The 15032-nt window shown below is 55.7% G+C and overlaps 1 protein-coding gene across 7 annotated transcripts in view; it reads right to left on the bottom strand.

Annotated features, from left to right (window-relative positions):
- Positions 1 to 12957, bottom strand: part of SHC2 (SHC adaptor protein 2) — a 29797-nt gene extending 16840 nt beyond the window's left edge. The window contains exon 1 of one of the 7 annotated variants that reach the window (XR_014241275.1): positions 12432 to 12957. Coding sequence is in view for 5 of the 7 variants with exons in the window: in XM_082379869.1 (XP_082235995.1) it covers positions 12432 to 12905 (474 nt within the window). In the remaining 2 variants the exon portion in view is untranslated. The remainder of the gene's footprint in view (positions 1 to 12431) is intronic. The other 6 variants (XM_082379869.1, XM_082379871.1, XM_082379872.1 and 3 more) reach the window with 6 other exon arrangements.
- Positions 12958 to 15032: the final 2075 nt, after the last annotated feature.

The following is a 15032-nucleotide window of genomic DNA, read 5'->3' as shown; positions in this document are numbered from 1 at the left end:
TGCGGCATGCATGTGGGATCTAGTTCCCTGACCAGGGATCGAACCCAGGCCCCCCGCACTGGGAGCGTGGAGTTGTAGCCACTGTGCCACGGGGAAGTCCCCTCGGCTTTTAAAAAATGATACACGCACACATGCTTTGACCTTGAAACTCCATTTTGAGGACTTTATCCCACAGACACACCAGTCTGCGGGCTCCCTATGTGTGCGCAGGTGGCTGTTGGGAGACATACTCCACCTTCCCCCCAGGGCTCCGGCCCCCACCCCCGCAGGAGTGGCGCTGGGGCAGGTGTGTGGGTATTTACTGCCACCACAGCCCGGTGCGGAGTATGCCTTCCTAAGCTGGCCCCAGGGTGCCCTGCCCCCCCGCCGCCTGCCCCTCCCTTCCTGCGGGGCTTGCAGCACTGAAGGAATAAGCAAGAAATTGCAGACACCCCAAAACTCGACACGTCTAGGGTTGTGAGGTCCAACCCAGGACGCCAGTTAGGTTGGAATTTCCCATAAACGATTAATATTTTCTCGGCGTTAAGTATGTCCCAAATAATGCACAAAACATGCTTATGCTGACAATTGTTCGTGTTCATGGGAACTTTAAATTTAACTGGGCAGCCTGTATCTTTGCTAAACCTAAACAAATCGCGGTACTGGGAATGGAAGAGTCTGCAGTTGTAAAAAGAGCAAGGCGCCGACTAGGAGGCACAGTGCCTTTTGTGTGGACAAGGGGGCCAAGGAGGAGCACACGTGTACACAGCACGTGTGGACAGTGTGTGTGTGTGTGTGTGTGTGTGTGCGCGCGCGCGCGCATGCACGTGTGGGTGACAAGCTCTAGCAGGACACAGCAGCTGCTTCTACAGATGCCGTTGGCTGACTGTAAAAGTGGCCACCAGCTCCTCCCCTCCCCCATCCAGGCCCTGGGTTGGCCATGATGCCAGCAGCACACGGACAGGCACAGGCCCCCGTCACTGGAGCTTGCTCCCCTGCTGCTCTTGGGACCCTGCGATCCTGCCGGGGTAGCCTGCCTGATGACGAGACACATGGCCCACCCCCATCTCCCCAGGTGACATGGAGCCAATCGCCATGTGAAGGAGGAGACCATTCAGCCCCAGCCGACCCACAGCACCACAGGAAATAAAAAGTGTTTGTTGTTTTCATGCACTAGGTTGTGCGATGGTTTGTTACACAGCAGAATTTACCTAGACAGGAAATAAAAAGTGTTTGTTGTTTTCATGCACTAGGTTGTGCAATGGTTTGTTACACAGCAGAATTTACCTAGACAGGAAATAAAAAGTGTTTGTTGTTTTCATGCACTAGGTTGTGCGATGGTTTGTTAACACAGCAGAAGTTACCTAGACAGTGACCAGGGGAAGAGAGAGAGCAAGCCAAGTGAAGATCCAGGCAAAGGGAACAGCAAGTACAGGCCAGAAGTGGGAACAAGCTTGGAGAGACCAAAGACTCACTCCAGTGTGGCTGGAGCAGAGAACCAAGGAGCAATGAGAGATGAGAGGATGTGGGACCCTGGAGCTGTGATGAGGGGTTGGGTTTCATTGTGAGCAACTTGGGGGGCCGTGGGACAGCTTTAAGCAGGGAGGTGAACTGATGTGTCTCACCTTCATTGGATGGATGATAGACGATGTGTGGATGGGTGATGGACGGATGGATGGATTGATGATGGATGATGGATGATGAATGATGGATGGATGATGGACGATGGATGGATGGAGGATGGATGAATGATGGATGATGGATGATGGATTATGAATGGATGATGGATGATGGATGGATGGAGGATGGATGAATGATGGATGATGGATGATGGATTATGAATGGATGATGGACGATGGATGGATGGAGGATGGATGAATGATGGATGATGGACGATGGATAGATGGAGGATGGATGAATGATGGATGATGGATGATGGATTATGAATGGATGATGGACGATGGATGGATGGAGGATGGATGAATGATGGATGATGGATGATGGATTATGAATGGATGATGGATGATGGATGGATGGAGGATGGATGAATGATGGATGATGGATGATGGATTATGAATGGATGATGGACGATGGATGGATGGAGGATGGATGAATGATGGATGATGGACGATGGATAGATGGAGGATGGATGAATGATGGATGATGGATGATGGATTATGAATGGATGATGGACGATGGATAGATGGAGGATGGATGAATGATGGATGATGGACGATGGATAGATGGAGGATGGATGAATGATGGATAGATGGATGATGGATTATGAATGGATGATGGACGATGGATGGATGGAGGATGGATGAATGATGGATGATGGACGATGGATAGATGGAGGATGGATGAATGATGGATGATGGATGATGGATTATGAATGGATGATGGACGATGGATAGATGGAGGATGGATGAATGATGGATGATGGACGATGGATAGATGGAGGATGGATGAATGATGGATGATGGATGATGAATGATGGATGGATGATGGACGATGGATGGATGGAGGATGGATGAATGATGGATGATGGATGATGGATTATGAATGGATGATGGACAATGGATGGATGGAGGATGGATGAATGATGGATGATGGACGATGGATAGATGGAGGATGGATGAATGATGGATGATGGATGATGGATTATGAATGGATGATGGACGATGGATGGATGGAGGATGGATGAATGATGGATGATGGATGATGGATTATGAATGGATGATGGACGATGGATAGATGGAGGATGGATGAATGATGGATGATGGACGATGGATAGATGGAGGATGGATGAATGATGGATAGATGGATGATGGATTATGAATGGATGATGGACGATGGATGGATGGAGGATGGATGAATGATGGATGATGGACGATGGATAGATGGAGGATGGATGAATGATGGATGATGGATGATGGATTATGAATGGATGATGGACGATGGATAGATGGAGGATGGATGAATGATGGATGATGGACGATGGATAGATGGAGGATGGATGAATGATGGATAGATGGATGATGGATTATGAATGGATGATGGACGATGGATGGATGGAGGATGGATGAATGATGGATGATGGATGATGGATTATGAATGGATGATGGACGATGGATGGATGGAGGATGGATGAATGATGGATGACAGATTATGAATGGATGATGGATGATGGATGGATGGATGGATTGATGATGGATGATGGATGGATGATGGATGGAGGATGGATGAATGATGGATGGATGACAGATGATGGAAGGATGATGGATGATGGAAGTCTCCGAAGGCCAGCTGTGGTGTGTGGGTGGCGGCCCACGGAGGGTCTGTCCACATGCCCAGCCTCACAGCCTGTGAGAGGGACCTTAGTGGAAGGGAACCTCTGCAGATACAACCAGGTTAAGGATGTCAAGGTCAGATGGTCCTGGATTTAGGATTGGCCCTAAATCCAATGCCACACGTCCTCACAGGAGAAAGGCAGAGGGGGGCTGAGAGACAGGCACGCAGGGAGAAGGCATGTGGAGCTGGAGGCAGGGCTGCGGCCCCAGAAGCTTGGGAGACAGACTCTCCTTCAGAGCCTCAGAAGGAACCAGCCTGCCAACACCTTGATTTTGGACTTCTGGCCTCCAGAACCGGGAGAGAATACATTTCTGTAGTTTTAACTGTCGAGTTTGTGGTCATTTGTTACAGCTGCCCTGGGGAGACCGACAGAGAAGGACGGGAGGGGACCCCAAACGGTGGATTTGCAGCCCACCTTCCCCTTTGCCAACGCAGAAACAGAGGCAACCCAGAGCCCGCCCTAGGATGTAAGGGGAAAACTGAGTTACAAGTGGGGAAACTGAGGCCCAGAGCAGGAAAGGGACCCAGGCAAGTTCACACAGCACACCAGGGCAGACACAGGACGAGCACCCAGCTCACCAAACTCCCCGCAGGACGCGCCACCCCTCACGGTGCCATAGGCCCTGTACCATTACTACTTAGTGTTTTCATTTTAAATAAACTCCATTTATAAACATAACTGAGTTTATTTCTGAAGGCAACTGTTGGAAACAACCCCAAAGTCCATAAACTGGTGAATGGATAAACAAAATGTCATCCATCCACACACTGGAACATTACTTGGCCATGAAAAGGAGAGAAGCCCCGCCACTCGCTACCACGTGGATGGACCCTGAGAACACCACGCTCAGTGAGAGAAGCCAGACACAGAAGGACACACAGGGTGTGATTCCATTGATGGGAAATGTCCAGAACAGGCCAATCCACAGACACAGGGAATGGGTTCCTGGTTGTCAGGGGACAGGGAGGGGGTGGAGAGTGACTGTTCATGGGGATGGGGCTTCCTCTTGGGTCATGAGAATGTTCTGGAACTAGATCATAATGAGCGTTTCACAAATCTGCAAGTGCACTAAGAACCACTAAATTGTACAGCTTAAATGAGTAAGTTTTATGACACTGAATTACATCTCAGTTTTTAAAAAATGTGCAAAAACCAAGAGGAGAAAGCAAAAAACAGAAAAAGAAAAGAAAATGTGCATGAGTGGGAATTCCCTGGCGTTCCAGTGGTTAGGACTCCGAGCTCTCATGGCCGAGGGCCCGGGTTCAACCCCAGGTCGGGGGAACTAAAATCCCACAGGCCGCATGGTGCGACCAAAAAAGAAAGAAAAAATGTGCATGAAGAAAAGAGGAAACTGCATATGGCTACCATAAAACCTGGGTTTGATGCCTAGCATTGTTTCCTAATAACCATTAAAATAAACATATAATTATCAAAATGAAAAGTGTCCATCCGGGCAGAATTGTCCATTTTTGCTAAGCCGAGTTAGTGAACGTTTATGGGGCACCAGGCTGCTTGCAGAGTGTCAGAGTCCCCTCCCCAGATGCAGTCGGGGAACAGACACACGGGGCTCTGGGCGGAGGGGCCCGGATGGTGGGGACTCGGGGGGGGGGGGCCAGCGAGGGGGCCCCGGGCGGCAGTGGACTGCTGTGCACGCTTGAACACACCTATGTTACCCTTCCCTTTTAAAGGTCTGACCAAAAACAAGTACATCCCCACAGGTATGTATTGATTAAAACGGAAACAAATGGGGCCTTTACCAGGGAGAAACGTCACCTTAACTGAGTGCGTTAGTCTCCTGGGGGGCGGCCTCGAACAACAGAGCCTCCGTGTCTCCCAGTCCTGGGGGTCTGACGCCCAGCATCCAGGTGAGGCAGGGCTGCGCCCCAGCTGGAGGCCCAAGGGAGGCCCTTCCTGCCTCTTCCAGCTACTGGGCTTGCAGACACACCCCTCCGGCCCCTTCCTCTGTGGGCACGCGGCCTCTCCCTGTGTGTCTGTGTCCAGATTTCCCTCTTCTGAGAAGGACATCAGTCACCCTAGATCTACGGCCCATCCTGCTCTAGGAGGACCTCACCTTAACCTGATTGCACCAGCGAAGACCCTATTTCCAAATGAAGTCACATTCTGAGGCCCGGCGGACATGAATCTGGGGGGACGCCACTCTCCCCTGTACATCAAGCGATCAAAGTTTCCAGCAGCCGCGTCGGGATGCACGGGCACCCCTGCCTCCTGACCAGACGCACAGAGGGTGGCAGAGCTGGCCTCCATGCTCCCTGCCAAAAACGCACAAGGTGAGCCCGTCGCGAGCACCGTGAGCCCAGCTGAGGGCCGACACAAACTCAGGGGCAGCCTGCAAAATCGTGGGGTGCACTCCTCCAAAATCTGGGGAGCCCTGCACTGATGCTGGTCCTGGGTCCCCAAGGACTTCAGAGCATCTTCCTGGGCGTTCGCGTTTGTGAAAAGCCCTTAACATTCACCACGACTCCAACCTAACACCATTTTACACAGAACTCAAAGCATCTAGGGCACTTTTGGCTTGTTTTCTTTTCTACTGTGGCAAAATACACGTAACATTAAATTTAACATTTTAACCATCTGTAAGTGCACAATTCAGTGGCACTAAGCACCTTCACACTGTCGTGCAACCATCCCCACCATCCATCTCTAGAACTTTCCCATCTCCCCAAACTGAAACTCTGTCCCCATGAAACGCTGACTCCCCACCCCTCCCCCAGCCCCTGGCCCCCACCACCTACTTCCTGTCTCTGTGGATGTGACTCCCCCAGGGACCCCCTGTGCGTGGAATCACACAGTATCTGTCCTGTGTCTGGCTTCTCTCACTGAGCATCACATCCTCAAGTTTCATCCATGGTGTAGCAGGTGTCAGAACCTCCTTCCTTTTTAAGGCTGAATGATATTCCACTGTGTGGCTGGATCACGTTTTATTCATTCATCCATCAGTGGACACTTGGATTGTTTCTGGCTTTTGGCTGTTGTGAATAGTGTTGCTATGAACATGGGTGTGCAAATATCTGAGTTCTTGCTCAATTCCCATAAGAGAAAAATACTTATCTCCTCCCTAGATGCACACACACACACACACACACACACACACACACACACACTCACTCAACCTCACCCATATAGCCAGTCATGTACTTATAAACCTCCTGCTCTTTCGGGTGTATACCAAGAAGTAGAATTTCTGGATCACATAGTAATTCTATGCTTAACATTTTGGTATGGTTTTAATACACATCGAATTTAATGAAACTATCTTGTATATTGACAGAAGGCTTCATTTAGTGTCGTTCAGGCTTTACCAAGAGTTGTCTGCTATTTTGAAAATCACATGGCCTGCAGCAACTCTAATGGTGGTACTGGAGCTGCCAGAGTAACCCTAGAGCTGTTTGTAGCTGTTGTGTGAACGGTGGCTTCTGTCTCTGTCGCTGGGCGCCTAGAGAAGCTTACGCGTTTACACACTGAAACATATTCTACGTTATTGTGAATTGCTGCCTCTGTGTTTCTCCTTTTTATTGCTGTTTTATTGCCTCATATTGATTTGGGGGGGGAAATAAATGTGCAGGTAGGTGTTATATATATGATGTTCATTTCAGGGTGGAGGTTACAAAACACTAGTTATAAATGAGCAGTGGTTAATTCAACAGCATTGCAAGCAGTTGGCTTAAGCTGGTGGTTCTCAAACATGAGTGGGTGTTGGAATCAGCCAGCAGGCTTGTAAAACATTGTTCACCAGGCCCACCCCAGAGTTTCTGACTCAGCAGGTCTGGGGTGGAGCCCAAGAATGTGCATTTATAACAAGTTCCCCGATGTCTGGGCACCACACTCTCCTCAGCACTGGTTCAAGCCAATTTGGTGGCCCACCTCCCCTGCCATGAATGGAGTTTGACATCTCCGGCCAGTGAGGTGTGGGGAGAAGAACGAAAGGGATGGCCTTTTCTTCCAGTGGACATGGTTGGATCTGCATGCGATACCTGGTGCTGTGGCCGCTCTTTTGTGACCATGAGGACAGCTAAACTGGCATGCTGAAGACAGCAGTGGAAAAGATGGAAAGACCTGGGGCTTCAGGGATATGGTCAAGTTATTGAATTAATCCACGCTAGAGCCATCCTATCCCTTGCCTTCAAGGAATCAGCTGCATTTGCAGCTAAAAACACCTGAGCCCAGCTAACCTCCCAAGGTTCCCCACACACCACCACCTATGAGACCAGCCTTCAGGAAAGACTGGGCGGTGGAGACAGCCAGGCCTGGGCCCCTGGGGCAGCTCTCGGTCTCTCTGTGCCCCATTCAAAGCCTTCCTCGTGAGAAACTCGAGAGAGCGCACGGTGAGGGCACCTCGAAAAGCAGAAAGGGCTTGTTAGTAGAATTTTCGTAAAAGTGTAATAGGGAAGAAACCTTGTATTCTATTACAAACTAATCACTGCGGGGATGTTGCCTAAAAGCTTAAATTAAACACAATGGCCCATCGCCGGGGAATCCTGCCTCCAGCAGGAGGAAGAAATTAACACCTGCCCTCCGGAGGCTGACGGGAACTAGGAAGTGCTTGGCTTTAGTCCCGCCTCTTTCAGTATGAAAGAATCCTGCACGCTCTCTCAGGGAAGATGGCTCTTTGCGACGCAAGTCCACTGTCTTCTCCAGATCAAGTCGCTATTCCTTGCCCCAACGACTCGGCTCTCGATTTATTGGCCTGTCCTGCATAGAGCAGTACAAGCTTGGACTCGGTAACAAAAGGAGAAGTGCCCGGCGTGGAAACAGCCCCGATGGAAGGAAACGGGATGGATCCACAGACGGGGCAAGTATCCATCTAGACCAGAGCCGTCCAACAGGGAGACGGAGTGCCAGACGACCACTTGAACTTAGCTTAAAATGAAGCAAAATTAAAGTTGAGTTCTTCAGCTGCACCAGCCCCATTCGAGTCCTCGTGGCCACACGTGGCTACCAATGGGACAACAAGGATCTGGAACATTCCACGTCGCAGAGAGATCCTCTGGGCAGCACTGGTCTAGGATAATCCCACGGGCAGTTTAGGGAACGTCACAGGACACAGTCTGGGGCTTTCTGGAAAAGGCATCCTTATTCACAGAAGGACCTGGCAGGAAGAGGGCTCTTTTCTGGAGGGTGAGGGGACAGAGGAACTGATCTGAGAAAGGGACGGCATGGCAAGGGTGCTGCATGTGTTTCTGGGGACGGCTGTGACAAAGCCCCACAAGCTGGGCGTCTCAAAACAGCAGAAGTTTCTTGTCTCCCAGTCCTGGAGGCCAGACACCTCTCACCCAGGTGTCGCAGGGCCGGGTCCTCCCGGAGCCTCCAGGGGAGGCTCCTTCCCGCACCTTCCGACCTCCGCTGTAGCCGCCCTCCGGCCTCCCTGGCCTCGAGCTGCCTGGCCAGCGTCTGCACGCGTGTCTTCAGAGGGCTTTCTCTCAAGGCCACCAGTCACTAGGTCCAGGGCCACCCTAATGCAGGAGGACCTCTTCTTACCTAATGACATCTGCAAAGACCCTATTTCCAAATCAGGTTGGGGACACTATTCACCCCAACACAGATGAAAAGAACATGAATCCATGACAAGGTCACCAAGCTGTGAAATTAACCAACCCCAGAGCCGCCACCCGCCCGGGGCTGCTTCTCACGTGAGATGATCAATGTCCTCGTGGGTCTAAACTGCTCTGAGTCAGGACTGCAGCGATGCCGCTAAAGGCACCGCAGCTGCTACCACCCTTGCCGGGCTCCTTGACGTGGCTGTGCCTCCGTTTCCTCCCCTAGAAACCAGGTAGGAAAGCTCAGGGTTGGAGGCTCCACACTAGTGTCTAGAAACCCAGGTGCCCTGATTGCATCACTGCTCGCTGAGTCTCCCTTTTCTTGTCTCAAAACAGGGACCATTACAGGGTTTTGTGAGGGTTCTGTGACATCAGGTAGGTGAGTCGGCTGCTGTATTAGTTTCCTCTTGCTGCTGTAACAAATTACCACAAATTTAACATAAATGTATTCCCTTACAGTTCTAGAGGTCAGGAGTCCACAGGAGTCTCACGGGGCTAAATCCAGGCGTGGGCAGGGCCGGTCCTTCCAGAGGCTCCAGGGGAGCAGCGGTTCCCGCCTTTTCCAGCTTCTAAAGGCGCCGCATCCCTGGCTCGCGGCCCCTCCTCCATCCTCACAGCCAGCAGCGCAGCATCTCCCATCTCGCTCTGCCTCTGACCCTCCCACCTCCCTCTTATAAGGACTCTGGGATGACGCTGGGCCCCCCGGGGAATCGAGGGTCATCCCCATCTCAGGGGCCTTAACTTAATCCCTCCTGCAAAGTCCTCTCTGCCTTGTGAGGTGACACATCCTCGGGGCCCGGGACCAGGACGGGGACGATTTTGGGGCCGTTAGTCTGCCATCCACCCTGGTAGTTGCCAGGTGGCAGCGAGTTCAGGCTCTGAAAGGAGCCTCAGCTCTGGGTCTGGTCCTGGATTCTCACCATGTAACCGCCCTAACCTCTCTGTGCCTCAGTTTCCCCACCTTACATACGTGGGAACAGCACATCCCCTCCTGAGGACCCAGGGTCGGACCTGCCCGTCCCTGCCTAATTTGGGATACGGCTGCTCCTGCCTTGACTTCACACTTCTCTGTGAACCGGGAGGGGACTGCGTGGCTCTCAGGACACCTGGTGGATGCGGGTGCAGGGAGACAAGCGGCTCCCAGGGGAAGAGCAGGGCACTGAGGCTGGTTCAGGCCCCGGGGGGCCGCGCCTCTCCAGGCAGCCAGAGTCAGGGCACCACACCCATCAGCCAGCGACTCCTGCCGGCTTGTCTCCAACACGGATGCTGTGGCCCCTTTCTCCCCGCCCCCACGCTGCCCTGGTCCATCGCATCTCTGCTCACCCGACTGCTCCCCAGCCTCCTCCTAGGTGTCTCTGCTGCCCTTCCAGCCCCACCTCCAGCCCGTTTCCACAGGAAAGATCCTTTCAGCTCCAACGCTGCCCTGAGACCCTGCCTAGAACCATCCAAAGCCCAGCTCCTCCCCACAGCCCCCAAATCTTATTCCTGCTCTTCTCTCCCTCCATCAGCCCCACCACGCGGGTCTCCGGCGGCTCCGCGAATGTGCCCGCTGAGCCCCTGCCTCGCACTCTCTCTCCCCCATCGTTTCACGTCTGGGGCCGCCGTGGCTTCAGGTCTCAGCTTAAATGTCATCTCCTGAGAGGCGCCTCGCCCACCAGCCCGGCTAAAAGCAGCCACCAGTCTCTTGCTCTGACATCACTTGATTGTAATTTCCGCACAGCATCTACCAGTGTCTGCCATTTCCCTGTTTGTCTCTTATTTATTTACTGTCAACCTCTCCCTCTAGAAATCTGAGCCCCGTAAGAGCAGGGATCAGATCTTTCCCATTTCCTACCATACCATCAGCACCTGGCAGGGCGAGGCATGCAGTAAATATTTGCTGCATCGATGAAAACGTCAAGATCATTGGAATAATCCAACAGCCTACACCTCAACAACGCCGAGTATCTGAATTCTGAACACTCCTAATCCCCGTGGCCATGGCCGGTGGGCAGACACAGCTCGCCCCTGAGGGGATGTGGTGTGAAGCCCAAGGCATCACCCACAAAACATCTCACTACAAAATCAGTCTTGAATCCAGTGAAGCTGAGATTCAGCAAAAGAAGGGGCCACAGCCAAGTCAGAAGACGCCAGGAGAGAACAGACAGACCCAGAGTTTGGGGCAACCTGAGGCCCGGCATGTCTAACAGGCTTCCGGGATGCAGTGGACCCTGCCTGGACCACACATGGACGGAAGTCAGGGCCACTGGGGGCCGCCACAACAAAGCACCACAAACCGGAGGCTTAAAACAACAGAAATCTAACCCTGACCCTACAGTTCTGGAGGCTGGAAGTTGGGAATCAAGGTGTGACAGGGCCCTGCTCCCTGGGGGCGAGGGGCTCAGGGCAGGGCCCTTCCCGCCTCTTCCAGTGTCTGGTGGTGGTGAGCGGCCACCCTCAGTGTCCCTTGGCTTGTGGACGCATCGCTCCATTTCTCTCCCTATTGTCACGTGGGCCCTCCCGGTGCGTTTGTGTCCAAATCTCCCTCTTCTTACGCAATAGGGCCGCCCTAATCCAGTGTGATCTCATCTTAACTTGATTATGTCGACAAAGATTCTATTTCCAAATAAAAACCATATTCACAGGTTCCGAAGGTCATGAATCTGGGGGAGATACTATTCAACGCAGTACGGGGTTGGGGGCGAGAGGGGAGAGGTTGTAAAAGAACCAAAGACAAAACAACCAACGGCAAAGACACAGACCTCCAGGATCCTGGCCCCAAAAACCAGACTGAGGCGCTGTGAATACTGCCGGACCCTGGATATGACAATGAACTGTGGATGGGCAGGGGCCTGGCGGGCCGGGGGTCCGTGCGGAAGCATTTCACGGAGCGTCTTCCCCCCCGGGCCGCTTGCCCCCTGATGGTTCATCAAAAACTACACACAGGGGCAGACAGGCTGAGCGGGGAGCGTGCAACGTTCACAGGCGTGGGTGCAAGTACGGGCCGGCCTTCGGCCCACGTTTCTGTACGTCCGAAAGGTTCATAATAAAACCAGGACAAATAAAGACCCGTTCCCTTACGGCACCTTCCAAGTTCCCGGAGTCTCACATCTCGAATCCTGGGGCCTAGCGGGGCCCGGCCTTTCTGCGCCCCACCTCAGGCCAAGGTCTCCGATTCTGTTGTCTGGGAAGGAGGTTTCAGTGGGGGGTCTGGGTAGCAGGACGCCCCCACCCGCGTCATCCCCCCCCCCAGACTCTGGCCGACGGAACGGGGGGCTCCGCTTAACCCGCGCATGCGTGCCCCCCTCCCACCAGCCGCCCTCTCCCCGCCCCTCCCCACGTGACGCCGTGGGAACCTGGACCCCAGCGCCTCCCGGGTGGGGGCGGCCCGCTGAGCGCGGGCGGCGATGGGGGTCTAGGGTGATGGGGAGAGAAGGAGGGACGGAAAGCGACCTGGCTCTCGGGGTCCAGAGTGTCCAAGAGAAAGAAGTGGGGGATGGGAGCCCCTGTGCCCAGGCTGGGGCTCCGGGGAGGATGGGATCTCAGGGTCGCGCCGGCCCACTCACCCGAACGATGTAGGAGACCCCGGGCCCCAGGACCCTGGCGTCCGGATGTAGCCAGCCGTGCGCCGGCTTGTGGATGAAGCTGCCTTTGCGGATCCACTCGTCGGCGGCGGCGTCCGGCGGCCCGGCCGCCCCCCGCGCGCCCCGCGACCCCCGCGCCCCGGCGGCCCGGCAGCGGCTGAGCGCAGGCAGGGGGCAGGGCGCGGCGCAGCGCGGCTCGCAGGCGCCCAGGACCGCCGCCGCCAGCGCCGGGACGCCGGCCGAGCCGGCCGGCTCGGGCTCGGACTCGGCCTCCCCCGCCGCCCCCGCGCCCCCCGCCGCCCGCGCCGCCGCCGGGCCCCGGCCCAGGAAGCCGGCTGGGCCCGCGAACTTCCACTGCGGCATGCGCGGCAGCAGCGCGCAGAAGGTGGTGGGCGCCTCAGGCTCCGGGGGTGCGGGGGGCGCGGGGGCCGCCCGCCCGCCCGGACCCTGCGTCATGGCCGCGGCCGCCCGACCGAGCCCGACCGGGCGCTGAGCCTGGCGCGGAGGAGGCCCTCCCGCTCCCTCCCGCTCGCTCCCCGCCCCCGGCCCGGTGATGTCATCCGTCCGGCCCAGCGCGCAGCCGCGGGGGGCTGCGCCCCTGGGACCCCCGGCCCTCGGCGCCCGGCGGGGAGGCTGGGGAAACTGAGGCCCGCCGAGGGCACGAGCGCTGACTCGGGTCCGGCAGCCAGGGAGGGAGCGAAGTTTCGAACCCAGGGCCGGGGCAGCGACCCCTCACTTCGCCCCCCACCCGTCGCCCGAGTTCCTAGAAGCACAGAGGCGGGAGAGACTTATAAATCACCTCCTTTCTTCCCTTTTCGCCGTGGGGAAACTGAGGTATGGAGAGGGGCGGAGGCGCGGTCAAGGAAGGAGAGCGCCCCAGACCCTAAGTTCAGCCCCTCCGTTCCCACTGTTCCTGCCGGAAGTACTTGAAAATCAGGCCCTGCTTTATTTCCTGACAGGGGACCTGAGGCTCCGAGAGGGGAAGGGGTGTGCGCCCGAGGACACGCAGTGCAGACTCGGGACCTGCGCTGCCTTGCCCTGGGCCTCACTTTCCCCGGCTGTAAGCCAGGGGCGCGGGCCGGAGGGTCACGGCTCCTCCTCCATTTCTGGGGGGCCCCGTCCGGCATCAGCTCAACTGAACTCCAGGGCCTGAGCCCCCCAGGCCTGCCGGCTAGTCCGTCCGCCAAGGCCTCAAGGGTTGCCGCCTCTGCACCGGGGAGCGGACTGTCTCGGTCACCCCAGGACCCAGCCTCCCTGCCCGGAGCTGGCAGATCCCCTCCCCTCCCCTCCCCCTCCAACCCCGCCCCAGGCAGGGCCGGCTGCCGGGAAACAAAGGGAGGGGCCGGGGCCGGGGCAGGTGGGGATGGAAGGGAAGGAGGGGCGAGGCCGCTAGGGGCCGGATCGATAAATCAGAGCGGTGAGATCACCGCGCGGCCGCCTCCCGCGGGCCGGGGAGGAGGCGGCGATGGGGGCTGGCGGGAGGGGCGCGCGCGGCCGTGATTGGCCGGCGGGCTGGGCCGGGGGCTGTGATGCCCGAAGCCCGAGCCTCTCGCCTAGGGAGCCATTGTAAGGCTGCGGTCCGCGAGGAGAGGGCGCGGAGAGCGTGGCCATGGGTCGGGGGTGGGGGGGGGACGTTTGGCGGGGTCTGGAGCCGCCACCTGGACTCTGTGCGCTCTGTGTCTCTGTTGTGGACTACAAACTTGTGGGCTGTGTGAGGGTTGGGTTGTGTGTATATTGTGTGCGGATGTGACTGTGTGTGTGTCCAGGTGTGGGGGACGGGGAGAGGGAGACAGAGGAGGGAGTCTGGGTTCCCACCCAGGTGTGTGTTTAGGGGGTCCTGGTATGTGTCCACCTAGTTGGGTGAAGGGTGTGTGTTCAAGTTTGGCACCCCAGGCTGGGGGGAGAGGGACAGAGCAGGAGAGAGCTGACCCCCACCCCAGGAACCCTCTGGGTCCTGCCTACTATGCCCCGCCCCACCCCCGCTACGGGTCTTCTCCAGGGAGTCAAGGTGCAGTCTGTCCCTCCCAAGCTCCTGGGTTAGGGTCTTTCTGGGCTGGGGTTTATAACGTGTCATCCCATGGAGGGCTCGGTTATAGGACTCCATCCACGTGTTTCCTTCCCGTCCCTGGGAGAGAGCGGCAGGAACAGAGCCCAAAGGGCAGGATTTACATCCTGGCATCAGAAGGACACACACTCTCAGTGCCCTCAGACAAGTGTCCAATCTCCCTGAAGCCCTGTTTCCCCTTGGTGAACATGACCTGCCTCCTGAGTCACTGTGAGATGATCTTATCAATATCTGGAACACGGTAGGAACCTACTGATGGCAAATGTTAGACTCCATCAAATTCCTATGCATCCTTCAAAGCCCAGCTTCAGTGTCCCTTCTTCCAAGAAGCCTACCTGGCTAGCTCCCCCCCCACTCAAAGCCCAGGCCCCACCTCTCGCTTCCTCTACCCCTGGATCCCGTCTCTGGTCCCATCCAGATCCCCAGGGGCTGCAGAGTTGGGGGTCTGGATCTCGAGAGCAGTGTTTGGGTTTCCCTCCTGTGACATGAACAGACAACGCGTGTGTGTTGCGGACAGC

The sequence above is a fragment of the Balaenoptera borealis genome (genome assembly GCF_965194805.1).
Source record: "Balaenoptera borealis genome assembly, chromosome: 2".
Taxonomy (NCBI): Eukaryota; Metazoa; Chordata; class Mammalia; order Artiodactyla; family Balaenopteridae; genus Balaenoptera; species Balaenoptera borealis.
The sequence above is the reverse complement of the archived record's forward strand: the minus strand, read 5'-3'. Positions and strand labels throughout refer to the sequence as shown.